Raw genomic sequence first — 24,933 nt, 5'->3', positions numbered from 1 at the left:
CGGTTCTGGTCACGAAGCTCATGCATGGACTGTTCCCACCCACCCTCCCTGCTGCTCCAGTCCCGCCACCTCTGTCTCCTGACAGTCCCTCTGCTCACCCACATCCCACCTTCGGTGCAGAGGACTTGCCGTGGGACTGCCAGTCTCCATCGGTGTCCAGACTGAGGGATCCCTCACCATCACCTCCAGTCTCAGAGTCCTGGACTCCACCTCGGCCCTCCGACCCTGCGGCTCCACCCCGGCTCTGTGCTCCCTCGTCTCCGTTGTCGGCCGTCGGCCCACCAGCTCCTCCGGGCTCCATCGTCTCTCCGGCTCCGCCCCGGTCAGTCGTCGCCCCACCTTCGCCTCTGGACTCTACTCCTCCGGCTGCGCCTTGTCACTCCGTCCTGCCGGCTCTGTGGACCTCCTCCCTCCCGTGGGCACAGCCTCGATCCTCTGTCACTCCGGCTCCGCTGCGTACCTCCGGACCTCCATCTCCGCCGGGGTCGCCAGAGCCTTGGGATCCGCCTTGGCCCTCCGGATCCTCGGTGTCACCTAGGACCATCGACTCTCCGGTTCCGCCTCGGGCTCCACCGGCTCCACCTCCGTCGGTCGGCCCCATGCAGGAGCCAACCCTTCCCCCACCATGGCTTCTCCCTCCGTCGGCTCTGCCTCAGTTCGTGGTTCCAGTACCCCTACATGGACCTGGCCCTCCATCCCTCCCCCTGTTCCGCCTCCGCTCCACCACCCTCCAGGTTGTATTAGGTGGTTAGAGCGTCTGGAAGCCGCTCCTTGGGGAGGGGCTCTGTCATGTATCTGGTCTATCCTGTCTTCATGTACTCTAGCACCACACTTCATGGACTTCATTCCCCACAAGCCACTGATCTAATCACTGCATTCACCTGCTCTCACTTTACTGATTACTGCTCACAGCTGCACCTCATCACACTGTCTGTATTTAAGCCACTCACACACACAGCCACCTTGCGAAGTCTTATTGTTCCTATGGTCGTAATTCTAAGCGTATTTCTCTGTGTTGGATTATCTGTGTATGACTCTGGACTGTGTACCCCGTTGACGATTCCTGCTTCCTGCCATTGCGACCATTGCTTGAGTATTGAACTGTTTCCCGGATTACCTACGTTGTTCCTGTTTTCTGGTGATTACTCCTGCCTGTCGACATTTCACAATAAATGCTGCAAATGGATCCGCACGTCTCTGACCCTCTCTGTGACAACTATGCTGTGGGACATTTTCCCATTCAAGCTGACAAAGAATGTTTGTACACAAAAATGAAATCCACCTACACTTACAAACACACAGGCACACATTTCTCGCCATCCTGTGAAATCATGCATTATTTATCAGTCATCGGTCATATTTTCAAGATCCTGTTGATCAAACGATTACCGCAGCTCACAGCTATTACGTGCGCTTTTACACTCAAGCTTTTGGAGTGGACACGAGTCCATCTGACATCACCGTTTACTTCATTTTACTAGTTCACAAATGCTTTCATGAAGCTAACTGTGCTGAATAGCTGTTCATATGAACTCCAGTGTGGTTCAACAGACAAACGGAAGTGGCATTCTTAAAGTAGCATTTTGCTGACAACTCAGCTTCTGTCGCTAATATTAATGGTTTGCTAACACAAAAATGCAGCAGTTCAAGAATCACAAGTAAAATACAAAGACCTGCGGGGTGGAAACAAACTCAGTACCCTTACTAATATAGTATGTCCATATGGTGATCTCCTACGAAAAAGTAGCTGGTGAATCTAGTCAACCAGTGGAGCTGAATGACCGAGGAAGTTTTGTGGGTTTAGCTAGTCAAAAAGCCTTGTTATTGTTACTATTAAACTGTGTCTACGTGCTGTTCTTTGATGAACACATGTAGCTGGTGAAGCTATTCAACCAGTGGTGCTGAATCTCCAAGTCTTGCTGGTTTAGCTAGTCAAATTCCTATAGATTCCTATAGAACTGTTTTAGAACCTACTCTGGAGTTTCTACAACTAAATATGTTCCTAGGTCCTGCCAAGTCTTGTTGGTTTAGATCAGGGGTGCCCAGCCCTGCTCCTGGAGATCTACCATCCTACAAAGTTCAACTCCAACCCTGATCGAACACACCTGAACCAGCTACTTAATAGGTAGCACCTATTAGGTAGCACTTGATAATTACAGACAGCTGTGTTGGAACAGGGCTGAAACTAAAGTCTGCAGGTAGGTAGACCTCCAGGAACAGGGTTGGGCATCCCTGGTTTAGATAGTCAAGAAGCCTTGTTTAAACACTAGCAGCCTATTCTGGGAACCACCAACCAAAACACAACATACTGAATAGGGGCTTTAGCACCGCATTGTTCTAGGAACTCAGTTCTTAGAAACTAGCCAGCATGGTGGTTCCTAAAGAAACAGTTTCCACCATGAGCTGGAACTCTGCGTTTCAGTGTTTCATATACATTTGGCCAGTCAGCATAAACTTATGTCACTGGTAGTTCCTATAGAATTGTTTTAGACCCTACTATGAAGTAGGACTCCCAAACGGAGTTCCTATAACAAAATATGTTCCTAGTTCTTGCGGTTGCGAACACGCCAAAAAGCAGGAATCAATAGTTGTAAAAGCTATGAAAAGGTTCCTCCACTGTGAAAGCTCCTAATGATAGTAACCATTAGAAAGAAGTTGGTTGATGAAGGCATACCTCTACAAAACTTGCTAGTTTAACTAGTCAAGAAGCCTTGTTGGAATCCCAGCGGCCTATTCTGGGAACCACCAACCAAAACACAAAATACAGAATAGGGGCTTCAGTACCGTGTTGTTCTAGAAACTCAGTTCTACGAACTAGAGAACCAATTTCCTCTGCAGGCCAGTTTTCTGATTGCATTCGCACTGGCAGCAGGAATTTTGAAGTGGCCAACAGTGACGTCTGTATGCGCACCATTTACGAACGTCAGCTGGTAAATGGAGGATGCCATGATTGAAGCCAATTTAGTTCCCCCAAATGGAGTTCCTAGAACTAAACACATCCCTAGTTCCAAAAAGCGTGTACTTCCACCAATAGTTCTAGGAACGATCAAAAGCCCTTTACAGAAACGTTGGCATACCTAAAAAAACAACCACTTTTTCCCAGCTACATTTCAGCCTCTTTCAAGAAGTCCACACGTTCCAATCAAGACGTCATGTTTTCATCAATTTTTAAAAGTGTAGTGATGCTCTCCAACCTTAAAAGTGCCCCCTGTTTGGCTTGTGCATCCTCCCGATTTCAAAGAGATGCAAAACACACCATCTGTCAGCATCCAAAATCCCCATCCATCTACACCTCATTTATTATTCACAGAAGTACCAGCCATACTAATAGGATGGATGCTGCAGTGCACTGTGGGGGCAGTTCCAGGAATCTACAATCTTGCTGGCCTCAGCAGAACTCGTGTGCTGTCATAACATTTACATTTCAGGATATTTGCTCCAATACCTGACAGTTATTGCATGTATATTATGGGATGCCCCTCAGAGGAAGAAAGTGTTTACCAGCTCGGATATCACTATAGGAGTAAATTGAATTAGTGTTTGCCATTTTCCATTTGTAGTTCGCTGAAAGCGCTCCTCTGATCTTGGCGGTTTCGTAATGTTTGTGGGAATACGCAGACTGTAATTAAACGCTGAAACCCGGAGGTCACAATCACAGCAGATGTTTCAATCTATATGCCGGTGTATTCATAAAAGTTGCCGAAATGAACTATTAGCATATATTTGCGTTTAAAATTAACAGTTTGTCTCTTCCAATGAATATTGTACACATTATCTACTGCTCAGGGTCGCATACCACTTCTGTTCTCTATAAATGTTCAGTGTTCTATTGCCGAGACTTGTGCAAAGAAACTATATGTCTGCGTTATCGTCAACTTAGACATCTCCTAGCAACTAAACTGCAGAGGATAAACAATGCATTGTTCAGCAGGTGATCTGTTATCAGCAGAGAGGATCATTCACTGTGTTTTAAACACCTGTTCATGCAAACATTTGCTGAACAGGTTATAGTAGCATGTAATGCATTTCATTTGCTTAAAAGTGAATGTCAATCATTAACTGATGTCATACATCTGCAACTTCAGAGTTGTGGATTTCTGCATGATTTCCCAAGTTGCAAGTCTGAATTAAAGTGGTGTTAAATTACACTTTCCACAAAGTGGTACACAACTGATGATGTGTCATTTTAGTGTGAAGATCTGGTTTCAGCTTTTCATCGTTTTCCTCATTGGCGGCTGTGGTGTAAATTATTGTAGAGCTGGAATGTTGTTGCTTTTTTTTCCCTGGAGTGTGACTACAAGTCAACCCACCTAAGCAGACTCCTCTACTTCAGCATAGTCAAGGCTAATTGTGTGCTAAATTGTTAGGAATTGTAACAACAAGTCCTAAGTAAACTAAAATATCCAAGTATATTTAGAATGTAATGTAGTATAATATCAACCTGGAACCAACTAGCATTTATAAAATCATGGTTTATTGGTTTGTTGTTAGCTGAATGATCCACAGCTGTGTTTTTTTGTTTTTTTTGTTTAGTGTTAGTTGTTCATGAGTCCCTTGTTTGTCCTGGACAGTTCAACTGCCTGCTGTTCTTCAGATAAATCCTTCAGGTCCCACAAATTATTTGGTTTTTCAGCATTTTTGTGTATTTGAACCCTTTCCAACAATGACTGTATGATTTTGAGATCCATCTTTTCACACCGAGGACAACTGAGGGACTCATTTTCAACTATTACAGCAGGTTCAAACGCTCACTGATGCTTCAGAAGGCTAAACGATGCATTAAGAGCCAGGGGTGTTATATTTTTTAACAGAATGAAGATATGTACATTTTTCTTATTAAATACTGCCCTTCGGAAGCTACAGAAGATACTTACATGTTTCCCAGAATACAAAGTAATTTTAATTTACCCTGATCCTCAAATTCCAAAAGATTTCACCCCCGACTCTTAATGCATTGTGTTTCCTTTTGGAGCTTCAGTGAGTTTTTGAACCTACTGTAATAGTTGCACCCCATAGTTGCAGTCCCTCAGTTGACCTCATTGTGAAAGGATGGATCTCAAAATCAACAGTCATTGTTGGAAAGGGTTTAAATACACAAACATGCTGAAAAACCAAAGAATCAGTACACCAGAAAGAATATATGTATGTAAGGTTGAGATCATGTTTTGTGTTCATCTGCGAACATTAATGCTACAGTTCCCAAGAAGGTTCCAACTACTGTAGTCCCAGATTGTCTGTCATCTGCCTGAGCAGGTGCAACTGTCGGCTCTGCTTATAATGAAGGTCCTTTGTGGAGGCCTTTATCTTAGCTGCACAGACAGCTTCTGCTATCTGTTGTGTTATGTAACAACAAAGTTGGGGGCGGGGGTTCCTCTTGGCATTTGACCTTCCTTTCAAGTGCTCAGCAGCTGCTAACCCTCTGCAGGTGTTATGCAAAGAACCTCAGTGGTGACTCTCAGGCAAAATCTCTTCAAAATGTCTTTTTGTTCACGATGATGACAAGACAAGAGTTTGTGTCATTTAGGGGTGACTAAATCTGAAAGATGATAGACTGGCAGTAAACAATGCTCATTCAAAATGTGACTTAGTAGTCTGTGTGAATAAATAGTCAGGAGAAACTGGAGAAATGGATGGAAATGCAAAATCTAAAAATACTGATTATTTCTGAAGAGCCACAGTCTTGTAGAGTATCGCTCCTATCCCAATCAAACCTGGACCAGCTAATCAAGGTCTAAGGCAGGGGTCCTCAACTCTGGATCTCGAGATCCACTTTCCTGCAACTTTGTAGTAATCCTGAAGACCTTGATAAGCTTGTTTAGGTGTGTTTGATTAGGATTGGAGCTAAACTCTACAGGAAAGTGGATCTGGAGGTGCCGAGTTGAGGACCCCTGGTCTAAGGGTTACTAGTAAACTACAGGCAGGTGAGTTTTTATCAAGGTTGAAGCAAAACAACAGACATTGGCTTCCCCTGCACTAAAGTTTTACTGAAAAGATAAATCGCTGGTGGGACTGATGACGCTGCATAATATAATGAGTTTACCGCAGTTGAACAATGCAAGTCATCTTGTGTAGCTAGAAGCATTTGCATACTTTCATGGCCTAATACTTTTCAATAAGAAATAAAAACATTAGGGCAGAAAAATTGATTCATGTTATTGGAACTTGCTTCGGGTTTTCTTGAACCTTTCGAACTCGCTCGTCGAAAAGAACTGTTCCCTTGTAAATTGATTTCCCACATTAATACATGACCTGACATTGTCTCGGCGTGACATTTAAAAGAGCACGCTCAGATCTTGCAAGTAGGCCATTAGCTCTGTGTCAGCGACTGAAAAAATCAGGAATGCATTAAAAGCCAAGCAATGTTAACCTCTACCTCTCTCTTTTCTTCCTCCAGGCACGAAAATGGCCTTGAAATTCTTGCGGAAGAAAACCACTAAGCTGAAGAGTTTCCTACGCGAGTACAGCATCTCTCTCTTCCTGTCACCCTGTCCTTTCATCATCAACATGTATGGCATTGCCTTCGAAACTGATGAATACTACATCTTCGCTCAAGAGTACGCACTGGCAGGTGATCTCTTCGACATCATTCCTCCCCAGGTGAGACAACAAGAACTCGAATCTCTATTTGACATAGATATATTCATATTGTGCTACTTTGCACATATGCTTTTGCAGTTGTATGAGTCGTAAACAAGGCATTAATATGATTCTTTTCTAAACTGAAAACTAGCTTGTAACATTGTAATAAATTCTAGTTTTACATTTGAAGAAAGGGGTGCTAAAACACACGTTCAGTACTTAATTGTGGCCACGTTTTTATTATATTGTTTCAGGCATGTATTGCGACAGTTCAGAATTCAAATGTCGAGGGACTGTCACTAAAAGGCTAATGCTGAGGACAACTGAGGGACGCGTATGCAACTATTTTCTTATTTTGCCTAAATATCATGTTTTTTTTTTCATTTAGTACTGCCCTTCAAAAGCTACAGAAGATATTTACATGTTTTCCAGAAAACAAAATAAGATAAATTTACCCTGATCCTCAAATTCAAAAAGTTTTCACTCCCAACTCTTAATGCATCGTGTTTCCTTTTGCAGCATCAGTGAGTGTTTGAACCTTCTGTAATAGTTGCATATGAGTCCCTCAGTTGTCCTCAGTGTGAAACAATGGATCTCAATATCATACAATCAGGGTTGGACAGGGTTCAAATAAAAAAAAAAATGCTGAAAAAACAAATAATTTGTGGGACCTGAAGAATGTTTCTGAAGAACAGCAGACAGCTTAACTGTTTAGAACAAACAAGGGACTCATAACAACTATCACTAAACAAAAATACACAGGATAATTCAGGTAACAACACACACAGTATTAAGAATCAAGTTTATGTAAATTTTGAATGGGATTCTCTTGTAGAGAAAATAATAAACATCTTTTATGTGAAATATCTTATTCAGGTCAGTACTAAATAAAAAATAACATGCATTTTGTATGATCTCTCTAATTTTGTAAAATAGTTAGCAGTTTGCAGATTCTGCAATTTGTATGTAAAATTTTACCTCAACTGTAGGTATGCTTTTTTAGATTTGCCAAAATGTAGGTAGACACACGTATTTCCAGTGAGCCTGGGTGTTTCTAAGTAGATGCTACAGTGTTTAGACTAGGGCCTAGTCCACACATACACAGTATTTTTATAAACAAAATTTTCCCTTCTTCGTCTACATGAAAAACACCCTATGAAGCGCTGTCAAGAGCATGCCAAACCAACAGGTGGCGATATAACCTTAAATGTTAGCCACGTTGGCCAATCAGAACAAGAGGACCTGGCTGCAGACATACAGCGAGTGGAGCTCCACCGGAAATACCTCACCTCCACCCTCAAACCGGAAATACGTCACCTCCACTAATTTTAATTTTTTATTTTTAATCAATTTATACAATTCGAATACAAACTTTAACGGCACATCTCAAAACATAACACATATTGCTAGTGTTGATACATCGATTTGAAAAAAAAAAAGTTTATTTTATTTTTTATTGTAGCATATTAATTTAGCATCACTACAATAGCGAGTTACAACGAGGTTATCATATCATAACCAAACTACTTGTAAAATTTCAATGGATGGAAAACATTGTGAAAAACATTATTTTACTGTGATATGTACGTGTTGTTATTTTGTTTAAAATACAAATTGTGATTAAGATGTTTAATAAAATAACTTCTCATTTAATGTCCAGTGATATTATAGATCTACTGTTTTATTTACTGTTTTTACTGATTTAAAGTCTTTTTTGCCTCTTTTAAGAATGTGTCCAAACCATTGAACTCGAAAGCTTTTAAAACTTTTAAAATTCTTGGGTCAGTTGTACATCTTTGATGTGTCTTTTTTTCTTCAGTATGTGTAATATATTGTTGCTCTGTGAAGCTCATAACTGTATGTGATGCTGTCCTTTGTTTGTTACACCGCAATGGTTATTATTAATGATATAAATAAATGTATATATAATTTTATTTGGAAAAATACACATCATTATTTGAATAAAAAAATACTTTGTAATCCACTTAATCAAGGTGGGCTAAATGTACTTGATTTTGAAATATCTAACACTATTTCTAAAATTAAATGGATACAAAATTATGTTCATTTAAAAAAGATAAATCATGGTATTATATCCCTAATATTATGTTTGAAAAAGTAGGTGGAATTGAATTTCTCCTTAATTGTAACTTTAATATTAGCAAGCTTCCCATAAAACTTTCCAATTTTCACAGACAGGCATTATTATCATGGATAATGATATACAAACATAATTCCCCCCCCCCCCCTCACAAGTGCTTAATTTGGAATAATAAATACATTACACACCAAAATAAATCTCTTTTTTTTAGTTAATTGGTTTAGAAAAAATGTTTGGTTGGTTTCACAACTGTTGAATTCTAATGGTCACGTGCTTACGTATGCAGAGTTCTTAAAAAAAAAAAAATTCATATACCTGTAAAGGAGTATGTAATGGTAATTAATGCCATTCCTTCAGAACTTAGAAAATTATTAGTAAATGATATAGATAAAGATCCAAATGTTGATCTCTGTCTTAAATTGAAAGGTATAAATATAAAATAAAAAAATGTAATAATAATTATCTTATTTTAATAATAATTACCAAATTAATAATAATTACCAAATTTGTATTGTTCATTTAGCCATTGGTTTATTGTGATTCATCATTATTGTTATATTTAATTGTGCAATAAAAAAAGATCTACTTTCTAAAATATATTTATATACACATATAACTTGCCACGGTAAACGTTTTAATGATAAAATGTACAGAAAATGTAAATATTACGAACATGTATATGTAACTATAAATAATACAAAACGAAAAATTAAACAATAAGTTTTAAATATGCAATGTCTTAAAATTTTGCCCGGACCATCAAGGCGACCGCGTCATGCCCGGACCAATATGGTGTAACATACGTCGGAAGTGGAGATGACGTATTTCCGTTCTTGAGTGGAGCTCCACTCGCATCCACGGTCTGCAGCCAGACCCTTCTCAATCAGAATCCTGAAAAAAAGCGTGCACTCTGACGTCACAAGCTAAAATCTCAGATTTCACCAGCTACATAATAAAACTGCAACCAGAATTTCTGAAAATCTTGAAAAACCTGGAGTTCCCTGCTGAAAAATCCCTTTAAACCATTTAAGCTGGAAGTAGCTGGTTTTAGCTGGTCTTTTTAGCTGGTGGCCATAACTTCTCTAAAACCAGCCTACTGACCAGCTAAAACCAGACAGCCAGCCTAGGTTGTTTTAGCAGTTTTTTTCTGCAGTTTTTTTTTTTTTTTTTTAAGATTCGGTTTCAGCGACCTCCCTGTTGAAAAAACAGCATATGCTGGTTAGGAAGGTTTGGTTTTAGCTGGTTTATGCTGGTTCTTTGCTGGTTTATGCCAGCTGGTCATGGTCAAGGACCAGCATAAACAAACAAAGGACCAGCATAAACCAGCAAAGGACCAGGTTAAACTGCATATGCTGATTTTTTCAACAGGGCTGACAATGAGTTTGCATATGGATGAATGGCCAAACCGCAAAAGTAAAAGTTTTAAAAATACCCATTTTTGTGGACAGGGCCTAGCTGTTACTTTTGATTTCTTGGACAAACCTTATCTGGTTTCCAAAACTCGGCAGTACTGTCCCACAAGCTTGAGGTCCTTGCTTACCCACTGCAGGCACACCTCTCACTGCATGTGTTCTATTCAGTGAGTGCCTGAGAGGAGCACTGTGTTCATCACACGGAAATAACTGAGGACTTTATGTTCCCTGCAAACCTGTTGCTGCATTACAGAAAGCCTTCATTTTATGGTGATCAGGCTTTCTATTGCGGGTGCTCGTAATGCTTTAGATTTGGCTGTCTGTGAGAATTACGATAGCAGCCATTATGTAACCACATTTCGTCGTAGCGTCTAATTCCATATTCTTCCTTTGCGTAGGTTGGGCTTCCGGAGAACGTTGCCAAGCGGTGTGTGCACCAGGTGGCGATTGCACTGGATTACCTGCACTGCAAGAAGCTGGTGCATCGTGACATAAAGCCGGAGAACGTCCTCATCTTCGACAAGGAGTGCCGGAAGGTGAAACTGTCAGACTTTGGCATGACGCGGTGCGCTGGCTCTCCAGTGAAGCGGGTGAGCGGAACCATCCCGTACACGGCTCCAGAACTGTGCGACCCCAGCCGACAGGAGGGCCTGTGTGTAGACTACAGCACTGACGTGTGGGCCTTCGGTGTGCTTCTGTTCTGCATGCTCACTGGGAACTTCCCCTGGGAGAAAGCACTCCCGTCCGACACCTTCTACGAGGAGTTTGTGCGCTGGCAGCATCGGCGGAGGCGAAGCAGTGCGGTACCTTCACAATGGCGCCGTTTCACTGACGACGCGCTCTGCATGTTCCGCTGCCTGCTGTCCATTGAGCAAGATCGCCGTTGCTCTGTTAAAGAGGTCTTTAGCTACTTCAACCACTGCTGGATGCTTGACACAGAGAACGGCAATACGACCCATGTCTCAGGGGGTAACGGCAACAACAGTTCGGTGATGAATGGCCGTCAAGCTGAGCTTAGCTCTTCTTCCTCTGAAGAAGATGAGTTGGTAGATCGTTTGAAGCAACAGAGCTTGTCGCCAGTGTGCGGGGTAACGAAAGGAGGCATTGTCATGGAGCCAGTGACGGCGCACTACTCCTCTACGTCCACGAACAGCCCTGCTTCCTCCACTGGAGGCTACGAACGTGTCTCCCGTGATAACAATGGCAACAATGGTCGAATCCTAGTCACAACACCTATTGAAATATGCGTTTAGAGAGGTCACTGGTATTAACCTACCTTGCACATATACTTGGGATGATTAGATGACAATAAGGACTTAAGTCCTTGTAAAGCAAATGCGTCAGAGGCTCACGCACAATGCTCAGCATCCCAAGAAGAGCTGAGAGCTTGAAACTCTTCCTGATGACGAGTATTTCTGAGGGAATCTGTAAGACAATCACCAAAGTCTGCAGATTGTGTCTCAACCACGTTTTCCACATTTAATTAGACCAAAACGACACAACTTGGAAAAAAAAAAACTATGAAGCAATATGTTGAATTTATGTGAAGGAGTGATTATGTCAAAACAAGATTTGATTTAAAACTGATTTGGAACGTGGAAAAAACTATGTAAACGTTTCATGTGGAGACTCAACGTGGTTTCAGAAGCACAGTGGGAACTGTATTGGTATTGTTTTGTGCTTGTGCATCCCTGTGGTCAGTGGATATGACTTTGGAAGATTCTTGGTTACTTTATAAGTGTGTTGTATGATTCATTTTGGTCTTGACCTTTTTGTTATTTATTTACTGTTGTAGCATTACAATGTTGAATTATAATTTGCAGAGAACCTGCAATGTCAATTCTCAGTTCGCTCACTATCAAACCAAAACTGGCAAGAAAACATCACTTGATTTCAGAAGACTGTTAGGGAGGAACAAGAGTGATTTAGGCAAGATGGCTACCAGAAACACACTTTAAACACCATTGAGCCATTCATATATTCATACAAGTGAAGTACAATAACTATTATGTACTTTATTTCTTCTTTCTGAGTCCTGATAGCACATGTATGTCACTGAGATGTCTTTTTTATTTTCTCTAGAAGATGTCCGCTTTGGAGTCTCTTGGAGAAGTTGGATGTTAGAATGACATTCAGCCAATGTTGTTTTCAATGTGAGACTTAGATTTTTATAGGTGAATTTGCTTTAATTTGTTAATCAGATGTTTGTAGACAAAACATGATGCTTACAAGAGCATGGTGTGCTTTCCAGATTTGCAGTGTTCGCTTTCATAGATTTCTTGTTGACGTACATGTGCTTACTGAGCGAAGTTGAAGGATTTCTCAGGTATACCATTCACTGTGTACAATATTTCAAAGTCAACGTGAAATTAGAATTTGCCCTACATTTCCAGTTTTCACTTACCAGTGCACATTATTTAAAATATTACTACAATTTCTGCCACTAAACTGATTTTCTTTTACTCTTTTTCTTGCTTTCAAATCCTCCCCTTCAACCGCTTGACTTTATTCTGATATGTAACAGAAACTTAACAGATAAATTCAGATACCACCCCCTTCATTTTTTTCTCACTGAGTATCCTGTTCGACATTCTAAATGTCAAACGATGGTTATTATTAGTCAAATTATTTGTGAAATGGTTTCAAACACCATTTCATCTTGTCTTTAACACTTAATTTGTTACTTGAGGCGTAGGAAGGATCTGTTAAATGAAAATGTCATATTTATGTTTCATGACTAATGGGGCATTGATGTCTAAAAAACTAAAAAATGTGCTGCTTTGGTCCAAAAAAATGAAGGTCATGTTGTATATCTGTGTAAGATCTTTTATTTGGACCATTAATTACCAGCTGCTAAACCTGGTATACTTTGCGTTTAAATTTATGTTTGTTCCACAACTAGTCTTGAGCAATTTAAAAAATAGAGTTTTTCATTTTTTTATTTAATATTTATACATTTTATGATGAGAAAGGTAGCAGAAGAAGTTACTTTGTTGGAATTGTTTTGATCTCGTGTTGTTAAAATGCAAAAAATAGAAGTGTCAACAGGGCATTTTGCATGGATATAACAGATCACCAATGTGAGGAGATGGTATCTGTGCTACTTTTTAGAATTGTGACAATTATTGTGTAGTAATACTTTCAATTAGCACAAGTTTCAATGGAGTCAAAAAGGACAATGTGCAAATAAAAAAAAAGGAAAACAAAAGTTGTTTTTTTAATTCTTCATGTGCAGAACTTTGGACTTTATATGGCCGGCCAACAGTATGTACAAAACATATTGATGCGCTCATAGACAATAACCATGAAGAAGCTGAAAGACATTTTAACCCTGCAAAATGTATGAAGAAATCAAGTCAAATGTGAAAATCTTTCGTTAAAAGGACAAAAGCAAAAACAGACATTTTAACGTGTTGTGTTTTCCAGAAGTATTTGCATGAATCAACATTGCTTTGGAGAAACATTGTAGAAATAAACACTAAAAGTACTGAACGATATGGCTTTCGTGTCTTTTCTGACGCAATGTTCCAACTTATTTTCACATCCTGGTGTTGTAACTGCCACTGAAATGAATAGGAAAGTTATTGAATGGATCTCTACCTTATCTCAACCCCGCGTATTGAGATAACATAAATGATGTCTCTTACTGAAATATATAGTAGAAAACTCACGAAAGATTTACGTTCTTAAAATTCACATTGTTTTATGCATATTTTGGACTGTGGGGGGCACCATTATTTTCATGATGTAAAATGGTAGCCTATGGTTGTAATTTTCAGTTAAAGGGCAACAAGAGAAGCAATGTAAGTCTTCACTGTTTTCCAAGCGAAAAGAAGAGCAGAAAATTATGGACAGACGCCTTTGGATGAATAAAACTTACTAAAAACTAGCATCTTTGTTCTTTCCACTTCAGCCTTGATGCCTTGGAGGCTTTTATTAGACCACAGCTACTAAAAGAGCTTACAAATGGCAGAAATAAGAAACGCTAGATGCCATCCTGGCAGGATGTAAACATGCCGACGCTTGTCATGATGCCGCAGCCGCTGAAGGAGTCTCTCAGCGTGGATTTCACCTAATATCCAGGGACATTTAGACTCATTGTGGGAAAAAATCAATAGTACGGCATTTGTAAGCCTGTAAGGTCTTTCAGTAGCTGTGGTCATCGCATCAGTATATTATTTTTCGAGTTGTGTTGCGGTAAAAAATAGCAACAGGTAGTGCTAGTAGCTCGAAGATCATTGTCCTATTGCATGACCCAATTTTGGCCCAACTTAAGCTGTCAGACAGATTTGACTCGAGGATACTTTGATATACAGAGGAGTTCATGGCCGACTCAAAGACTGTGAGGTGCCCAGGTCCTATGGCTACAAAACAAGCCCAAAATCATCAGCCCTCCACCAGCATGTGTGACCTTTTGGTATGAGGTGTTTGTGCTGATATGCTCTTTAGGTTTTCACCAAACTTGCCACTGTGCATTGTGGCCAAACATCCCCACTTCGGTCTTATCTGTTCAAAGGACATTATTCTAGAAGACTTATGTTTTGTTCAGATGTAAACATGCCATTTTTGTCCCATATTTTTCTAATGGTATTGTCATGAACTTTATCCTTTAACATGTTAACTGAGGCCTGTAGAGTCTGAGGTGTAGTTCTTGGGTTGTCTGCCATTTCTCTGAGCATTACACGATCTTGGAAGGAGAGGTGTCTGTTTTAAATTGTCTTCCACTTGTGAAATTGTTTGTAAATGGCCATATTACTCTTCTTAGATTGATGGCAGCAACAAATGCAAAAGATGATTGCTGATGTCTTACCTCTTTGGCATTGTGTTAACACACCCCTGAAGGCTCCAGACCAGCAAACTGCCAAAGCTGTTTGAGAGGCACTCACATGCTGATGATCAGTATATCAAAGGTATTTGATTAGCAGTGCTTGACTGCCATTTACCCTCTTAATTCCAATGTTAACAGTAAGGGTGTCCTAACTTTGTCACACATGGCTTTCTATTTTGGCTATATTTGTGTTCAATAAATAATGACACAATGCAATTTGTCATGTGTTGATGTTCATCTGAGGTTTTATTTTCCAAATTTTAAGACCAGGCATGGACCTGATTTTTTTTTATGATTACCTAATACGAAAACCATATATACATATATATCATCTCCTGCGGCTTCGTCCCTTCCGAGCTTTCCGGCACTTCCAACGGGGAATCTACGGCCCGGCATCCTGGCCCGTCGGCCGTCACGAGTGCGGTCTTCAACCGGACCGCGGGTCCGGCGGCTCGTCCTCCTGGTGGCGCGGGTTTCCCTCTTCACCCCTTCCTGGACCCGTGAGGACACCAGCGTGCATGCACGGGAGAGAGACCGGTCTCTTGAGGAGAGGTGCGCTCAGCATTTAAACAGCGGCGGTGATGAGGCTTCATTCCATTCAGGTGCTCCTCATCACACGCCGCTAGCCCGAGACGTTTTCGCGCCCCTCCTCTCCCATACACACCCACTCCCGTCGGCAGCCTGGAGAAGGGCGGCGAATAAGGGACGGGGTGGTGATGATATTTATATATATATATATATATATATATATATATATATATATACACACACACACAGTCAAGTCCGAAATTATTCATACCCCTGGCAAATTCTGTCTTAAAGTTACTTTTATTCAACCAGCAAGTTTTTTTTTGACCGGAAATGACAAAGGCCCAAAAGATAATAAGATGATGTACAAGAGGCATCATTGTGGAAAAAAATATTTCTCAGCTTTTATTTACATTTGAACAAAAAGTGGCATGTCCAAAATTATTCATATCCTTTGCATATTGTCACAGTCTATGGGAAAATCCAAAATTCTATACCATTCAAAATAATCTGATGAAACAAAAATTTAATTGTTTGCCCACAATGATGTAGCCTTCATTTGGCGTAAAAAAGGAGGAACCTTTAACCCTAAGAACACCATCCCCACTGTCAAACATGGTGGTGGGAACCTAATGTTTTGGGTGTGTTTTTCAGCCAGTGGGCCAGGGAACCTAATCACAGTAAATGGCACCATGAAAAAGGAGCAATACATCAAAATTCTCAACAACAACATCAGGCAGTCTGCAGAGAAACTTGGCCTTGGGCACCAGTGGACATTTCAGCACGACAACGACCCAAAACACACAGCAAAAGTGGTGAAGAAATGGTTAGCAGACAAAAACATTAATGTTTTGCAGTGACCCAGCCAGAGTCCTGACTTAAATCCAATTGAGAATCTGTGGAGGGAGCTAAAGATCAGGGTGATGGCAAGGAGACCCTTCAACCTGAAAGAGTTGGAGCTCATCACTAAAGATGAATGGGCAAAAATACCAGTGGAGACATGCAAAAAGCTGGTCAGCAATTATAGGAAGCGTTTGATTGCTGTAAGAGCCAATAAAGGCTTTTCTATTGATTATTGAGAAGGGTATGAATAATTTTGGACATGCCACTTTTTGTTCAAATGTAAATAAAAGATGAGAAATAATTTTTTTTTACACAATAATGCCTCTTGTTCATTGTCTTATTACCTTTTGGGAGAAGCCTGTGTCATTTTCAAAGTAAATTTAAGTCAGAATTTGCCAGGGGTATGAATAATTGCGGGCTTGACTGTATATATATATATATATATATATATATGCATTAAATTACTAAACAAGAGTCAGTTTTCACAGTCCAGACTACAACGTGATAATGGCATTTGCAAATGTATCTACTTGGTAGCAGCTTCAAAAAGTTGTTTTACATGGACAAAAAACTGTCTCAGTGTGGACAAAAGGTCAAAACATAGAGAAAGTGTTTAAATTATATCATGATTAATGTGGATGTTACCTGAATAATCCGTTAACCTCCACCTCAGAGAGCTGATGAAGACTAGTTAGTTCCCTTACACAAATTAAAGTGACAGAAATGAGCTGACTCATTATAGGATTCTAATGAGAACCCAAGAGGCGATGTGAGAAAGAACCCAAGAGGGCTGTGGTAGTTTAGTTTAACATTTTCCCTTTCTACTACAAACAAACATGAAAGGGAATAAAAAGTTAATGAGGATATTTCATTTGCTGTGATTTGTCAAAGACTTGTTGGAAAAGCTTGACTATAGCACCAGCTCTAGTACTTCTGCCATCTGGATGGCTCAGACTGCAAGACAGAAGCAAGAAGACAAAACAACAGCTATGTAGTACATTTTGTTCCCACGATTCAAGCTGGATATAAAGAGAATGTATCAAACTCCCACCTTATTACCATCCCTCCTCTTTCACACCTCAGAGCCAAACATGGCTTCACAAGATGATATCGCAAAAATCACAACCCCGTGGTACTTTTTTAGACATCTAGAGAGGTGACTCAATAGCTGTTCTCGCACAAGGAGGATTTATATGGATGTGAATAGGAGATCGTGTTTACCGTCGACCATCTAGCAGTGGGAGGTAGTGAAATACAGCCTGGTACAGACAGAAAGAACAGCTTGATCTATATTCATTTGATTGGATTTTGATGCTTAAAGCCCAAAACGGAACTCCAAGATTTAAATGTCAGCCGCTTTTAAAGCTTGCAAAGGCTGAATTCCGGTGCAGTTTCCTGGTGGCCGGCGGTATTCATCAGACAGTGATGCAAACTATTTATGTGCGGTAGCATATGGCTTTTAAAGTGATTCACACCAAACACATGGTGAAGCATGCTGATTTGTGTGATCATCCGAGCACAATCGAAAAACCTTCAGCTGCACGTTAGTGGAGCTAGCTAAAACAAGCATTATCATTAGTATTTATTGAATAATCATTATTACTATTATAAAATTTGTGAAAAAGAGAATATCACTGAGATTTGTGGGGATGTAAGCTTTAAAAAGTAAGTACTAAAAAACATTTTTACCACATAATACAAAGTGCATTCCTTATCTTGTTCTAGCTATACCCAGATAGCACACACACATCTGCAAGATGTCTGTTAAAGATCACTTGATCTGGAAAGCATCTGCTGTGTACAAACGTCTGGCAGACGTCTGCAAGATGTCAGTTTTACATGCATTCTAAATCATAAACATCTTACAGACATTTAATAGACATCTATTTGACATCTGATAGGAAATGTCCTATAGATGTATTGCAGATGAGCACGTAAATGCACGTAAATGTAAATGCAGACGTCAAATACACATCTCCAAGATGTATGTGTGCTACCAGGGTAGTTTTTTATCGACAGTTGTACACTCAGAGAAAATATCTGATAACCTAGTTTCTGTTTCCCGTTGCCCTGGAAACACAAAACTTCCTTCCCTTGAGAAAAAGAAGTGTGGTGAATTTTTCATTATTTATGAACGTTTCCTGACCATTGGCAGAATTTTCCGGCTTTTTACAGATTTGCACTGTTATACGGTGGATGGCATTCTAAAACATCTTCCGAAAGAGTATTGAACCTCAGGACAGATGAGTTCTATGTCATTCGCTGGAACGCCACTCTCTTGTGAACTCGCATACGACAGTTAGCGCAAGCTAGAGATTACGGTTTATAGAGTTTTAAAAATGGATATTTTTCTTGCACAAATGAATTGATTCACTTCATAAGACCTTTATTAGCCCCCTGGAGCAGTGTTGAGCACTCTTTATGATGGATGGATGCACTTTATTGGACTTCAAAATCCCAACAGCCATTCACTGGTATTATAAAGCTTGGAAGAGCCAAGACATTTTTTTAATATAACTCAGATGGTATTCATCTGAAAGAAGAAAACCAATATACACCTAGGATGTCTTGGGGATGAGTAAATCATTGGGAATATTTCATTTTTTGGTAAACTATCCTTTTAACTGTCTTCTTGATATTACATTTAAAGTTAATGTGGTAAATGTACTAAATCTCAACTTCATCATTACTAATCTGTATTTACAAACATACAATATAGTTGCAAGCAGAGATTACTGGGGTTCAAGCGCCTAACACGTTTAAGCATATAAGGAAAAAGACATTGCATATTATCTAGCAAGGCTGTACCCACCTAAATCAAAAATATAAAAAGCATTTTTGGCAAATCCAGGTAACTTTCCATAGAAATATGATGGTTATTAAATGTTTATAACTGTTACAGTGCCAGCTGTGTTCAAATCCATTTAAAGGGGTCATCAGATGCAAAACTCACTTTTACATGTGTTTTGAACATTAATGCGCGTTGGCCGACTTCGATCGCCATTGTGTCGACTCAAGTGCAGGGGAAGATAAGAATGTCTCTGATTGAGCGATTAAGCTGTTCTGTTGTTGGATGTAATAATGAACATAGCAGTCGTCATTTACTCCCGACATCTGAGCCGCTGAAGATGCAGAGGATTAACGTTGCTTTGGTTTTTGAAAGGAAAGCGCCGATCCCGATCTACATATGCATCTATGTTCGTGCGAATCATTCCTGATTACAGCTTTTTCATGCATCTTTGCAAATGGCTTTTCTTAATTATGTTCTAGTTAGCAAGTTTCGCAGCTAAACGCGGCTAAATGCAGCTAAAGTAGACATTACAGCTGGTCATCCCACTGCAGAGAGGGGCGGGGCGAGCAGAGCTCATTAGCATTTAAAGGAACATGCAACAGAATAGCTCGCTCTAAAAAGGGTTGAATGTACGTTTTTTATACAACCATTGAAAAATTTTAACAAAAGTATGTTCTAGACTTTTCATTAAGACTCTTAAGAAACATATCAATTTTTGTAAAATGGGCATCTGATGACTCCTTCGAAAACTGTGCATGCTTGTTTAGAATCACCTGTCGCATGTGCTCAGCAGGTTTTGTGAAGCTTTGAGCTTTTTTTCCCAGATTAAGCGGAAACCTAGAACTAAGTTTGCAAAAGTAGGTTTATTACATCTTCTCAATCATTTAACAAACGAGTTTATTGACAACAGCGGTTCTAGAGACAAAGTTGTCCGGAATGAAGAGTTCTACTGTATGATAAGAATATTGCAAAAACCCTTTAACGTACAATTGTTTATGCCCTTGAAAAATACAATATTGCCTCCCAGTGGCCGATTTCTTTCAAATTTCTCTCAGACCTTTAGGGCCGTGAGTCGAACAGGCCCACCGGGATTCGTTCTGATCAGCCTCCGTTAACCTTGTTTAACAGGTGCTCAAACTTTGTCTGCCAATGGCAGCCATGTTTTGTATGATACGCAAATATCCTTGTAGACACTTGTGGCACTTTAGACCAAGACTGTGCACATCAATTTTCATGTTGATAGGACAAATGCTTGTGCAGTTATAGCCATTTTTATAGCACCACCAAGTAACCAAGCTCTGCGATTTTTTCCTCTGACCTCAGATTGAGCTCTCACATTTAGGAGTTATAGGCATTTTACTAAAAGTGCCACTGCCCCTTTTGAACATTTTGGCCTCCCTTTGCGACGGTGAGTCGAAAATTCAACTTTTTTTTGATAAATATTGACATTCACTCTCCAGACAATCTTTCTGCACTGCTTTGGTTCCGATCCGGCGGAAAAAAAAACAGAACTACTTCATGAAAGTAGGTTTTTCAAAAAAAACGGAATACCTGAAAATTTTGCAGTCTCACGATACGTTTTGTCTGGCGTGAGCCAAGAATTCCACCGACTTAAGACACTTGAGTCTTGACTGGTTTAGGAGTAGCGCCTACATCAGGCCGATTGGCTTGTTGTGTGTGATGTGAGTCCTATCATCCCTCTAAGTTTTGAGTCTCTACGACTTACGGTTTGGTCTGCATGATCAGTTTTACGATATTTTGAAGAACTAAACAGTTGTTGGTCCCCATTGACTTCCATAATAGATAAAGTATAATATTTCTATACTCTAGTTTGTATTTTTTTCTCAGACAGAATACCTCAAAACAAGATGAATATGATACAGAGGTATATTTCAGGACAAACCCATTGATGGACTGTTTGCTCCTACATCACTAAAAACTAAGGTTGAGCACAGATCCTTAGTGATTGTGGGAGAGAGAGATGCAAAATGTGGATGATCTGGAAAACCTTTGGGCAGCACTGCAGATTACGATAAAAGACAGAAAACAAATGATACTGTTGGATTTCTGGGTGCTGAGATAATGTTAACGCCCAGAGCGAAGGGAAGCTGAGCAGAGAGAGAGCCAGCCATTAGCTGCAGGCATCAGCCATAAAGCAACTTTACGCAAGCGTGACAGATCCTGCATCTCATCTCTCTCTCGCTCGCTCTCTCATCTTCTCATGGTTAATCTTTAAGATAAGCAGGACAGATTAGTCAACACGCAAGCAGATATCACCAGGGCTGTGCTTGAAAAGTAAGGCCATCATAACCTTTCCACTCTATTAACCTGACATTTCAAGAGTTAGGAAATTACTGGTGCCATTTGCTATTTATTTTCAGAGTGATTAGAAGGAAAATCTAATATTGGATGCTTTTTCAGTCGCTAGCCTCTTCCTTTTGAATGTAGAAAGATGCTTTTGCACCAAACCAAAAGAAGCTGGCCATGCTAATCAAAAAATTGTCTTTTAAAATGTACTAACATTAAAGAAGCGGAAAACATTTATTTAATTTCACCTCAGATCTTGCATAGATGCTGTAGAAAACTGTAGATATTAAAGTTAAATTAAAGTTAAACTAAAAGTAAATGCATGAGCCTCCCAAAAAGAGGGGCATAAACAATGTTTTGTTTATTCGTTGTTAATACAACAAAAAATCCAGAAAAAAACACATTTCAAAAAAGTTATAAATTCCACATAAATATGGTTTCACTGCCAAATACTGTAGTAAAACTGTGGTTAATTTTGTAGTTACCGTGGTTTTACTGCAAATACTATGATAAAACAATGGTTAATTGTGTTTACACCATGGTCTTACTACAAAAAAAGATAGTTAAACCATGGTTCTTGTAGTAAAACCATAGTTAATTTTGTAGTTACCATAGTTTTACTGCAAATGCTATGATTATACCTTAGTAACTATGTGGTTATTATGGATTTACTACAAAAATGAGAGTTAAACCATGGTTCTTGTAGTAAAACCATAGGTAATTTTGAAGTTACCATGGTTTTACTCCATATTCGATGGTGAAACCATGGTTAATTTTGTGGCTACTATGGTTTTACTGCAAATGCTTTGGTAAAACAATGGTAATTCTGTGGTTAATACAGTTTTACTACAACAACAATAGTTAAACAATGGTTCTTGTAGCAAAACTATAGTTAACTTTGTAGTTACCATAGTTTTACTCCAAACTCTACGGTAAAACCATGGTTTAACTAAAGTAAAATCATAGTTCATTTGGTAGTTACCATGGTTTTACTGCAAATGCTATGGTAAATTCATGGTAATTCTGTGGTTATTATGGTTTTACTACAAAAATAACAGTTAAACCATGGTTCTTGTAGTAAAACCATAGGTAATTTTGTAGTTACCATGGTTTTACTCCAAAATCGATGGTGAAACCATGGTTAATTTTGTGGCTACTATGGCTTTACTGCAAATGCTTTGGTAAAATAATGGCAATTCTGTGGTTAATACAGTTTTACTACAACAACATTAGTTAAACAATGGCTCTTGTAACAAAACTATAGTTAACTTTGTAGTTACCATAGTTTTACTCCAAATTCTATGGTAAAACAATGGTTAATTTTGTGGTTATTATGGTTTTACTACAAAAATGATAGTTAAACCATGGCTCTTGTAGTAAAACCATAGTTAATTTTGTAGTTACCATAGTTTTACCATAGCATTTGCAGTAAAACCATGGTAACTACTAAATTATCTATGGTTTAACTATGGTTTTACGATAGTTAAACCATGGTTCTTGTAGCAAAACAATGGTTAATTTTGTAGTTACGGTGGGCTTACTGCAAATTCTATGGTAAAACCAAGGGTCATTTTGTGCTTACTATGGTTTTACTACAAAAACGATAGTTAAACCATGGCTCTTGTAGTAAAACCATAGTTAATTTTGTAGTCACCATCGTTTTACCATAGCATTTGCAGTAAAACCATGGTAACTACTAAATTATCTATGGTTTAACTATGGTTCTATGATAGTTAAACCACGGTTCTTGTAGCAAAACCATGGTAAATTTGTAGTTACTGTGGGTTTACTGACAATTCTATGGTAAAACCAAGGGTCATTTTGTTGTTACTATGGTTTTACTACAAAAAAAATTGTTAAACCATTATTCTTGTAGCAAAACCCTACTAACTTTTGTAGTTACCATTTATTGCAGATTGTTAACAATAGTTAAACCATAGTTCTTGTAGTAAAACCATAGGTAATTTTGTAGTACCTGCTCCAAATTATATGGTAAAACCATGGTTAATTTTGTGGTTACTATAATTTTTATTACAAAAACCATAGTTAGTTTTATAAGGGATTTTCTTTATGTGACTAGCTGTTCAAATGTTCTCACTTAACCAGGAAAATCTAATCAAATCCAATAATTACTTAATTTTTGGATAATCACTGAACAGAGTTCATCTGCATGAGTCTGATCAAGGTTCACAAAATAAGGTAGAGGCAGGGATTTGAGCAACACCACCACTGTTACAGGATCAGTGAATTCACACACTGCTAAGAGACGAGCACACTATTTCCACCACAAATAAAGCGGATGTCAGCAGGGACCTTGGCAGCCAGGTACAGCAAGTGATCTGATTGGGTAACGAGGGGGATGAGTCATAAGATTTGACTAGAGGAAAAATATGGACATATCAAAGAATATTCAGACTACGAATCTATGAATAACAGGATGTATCTGACTGTGAAAACATACAAGGCCAGCATCATTGCTGTAACTTATTCCTAAGGTCAAAAGAATTTGAACAAACTTCTGACTAAACAGCTTAACTGTTTATAACTATAATAACTACACTCTTAAAAATGAAGGTGCTTTAAAAGGTCCTCACAGCGATGGCATAGAATAACCATTTTTGGTTCCACAAAGAAACTTTCATTCAAAGGTTCTTTAAAGAACCATTGCTTTCTTACCTTTTTTAATCTGAAGAACCTTCTTTCACCACAAAGAACCTTTTGAGAAACAGAAAGGTTCTTCAGATGTTAAAGGTTCTTTATGGAACCATTTAGACAAAAAGGTTCTTCTATGGCATCGTGAAGCACCTTTATTTTTAAGAGTGCTGACCTAGTCGGGGTAGAGGCCAAGGTTTCTGATGAAAACATTCCAGGATTTTTCTCCATATAGGGGCAGCCGTGGCCTAATGGTTAGAGAGTCGGACTTGTAACCCAAAGGTTGCGGGTTCGAGTTTCGGGTCCGGCAGGGATTGTAGGTGAGTGAATTACCAGCGCTCTCTCCACCCTCAATACCACGACTGAGGTGAGTCCCCTGAGTAAGGCACCGATCCCCCCAACTGCTGCCCGGCTGCCCACTGCTCCGGGTGTGTGTTCACTACTGTGTGTGTGCACTTGGATGGGTTAAATGCAGAGCACAAATTCCTAGTATGGGTCACCATACTTGGCCTCACATCACCTCCTTTTTTTTTTTCTATGGTGGTCAACTAGCCTGGAAAAATCCAGTCCCTAATCTATTTAGATTATGGGTCTGGGATCGAGCAATGAAAACTGCCTAACTCGAGGGGCGGCACCGAGCGTGCATTTGAAACTCTAACTGCACGCAATTGGATAACGCCACGACCAATCACAACAATACACACTACCAGCAGAGCTAAATGATGTTTCATTAACAAAGTTCGGAAGAAGCGCGTCAGATGCTTAGCGTAAACATCACAAGTCAATCAGCGCCATAGGTTTAAATACAGCTGACTCACCTCAATTCACTCGATGGTTTATCTGTAAACCTCCACCACCCCATCTCATCACTCCGAGTTCTCGCTACTCCTAT

At 39.4% G+C, this 24,933-nt stretch overlaps 1 protein-coding gene across 1 annotated transcript in view; it reads left to right on the top strand.

Annotated features, from left to right (window-relative positions):
• unm_sa1261 (un-named sa1261) overlaps positions 1-13,584 on the top strand; it is a 28,752-nt gene extending 15,168 nt beyond the window's left edge. The window contains exons 3-4 of the mRNA XM_073843562.1: positions 6,395-6,597; positions 10,491-13,584. Coding sequence (XP_073699663.1) covers positions 6,395-6,597; positions 10,491-11,345 — 1,058 coding nt within the window. The 3' untranslated portion in view covers positions 11,346-13,584. The remainder of the gene's footprint in view (positions 1-6,394; positions 6,598-10,490) is intronic.
• The last annotated feature ends 11,349 nt before the right edge of the window (positions 13,585-24,933 follow it).

Source organism: Garra rufa, chromosome 1 (genome assembly GCF_049309525.1).
Source record: "Garra rufa chromosome 1, GarRuf1.0, whole genome shotgun sequence".
Classification (NCBI taxonomy): domain Eukaryota; kingdom Metazoa; phylum Chordata; class Actinopteri; order Cypriniformes; family Cyprinidae; genus Garra; species Garra rufa.
The sequence above is the reverse complement of the archived record's forward strand: the minus strand, read 5'-3'. Positions and strand labels throughout refer to the sequence as shown.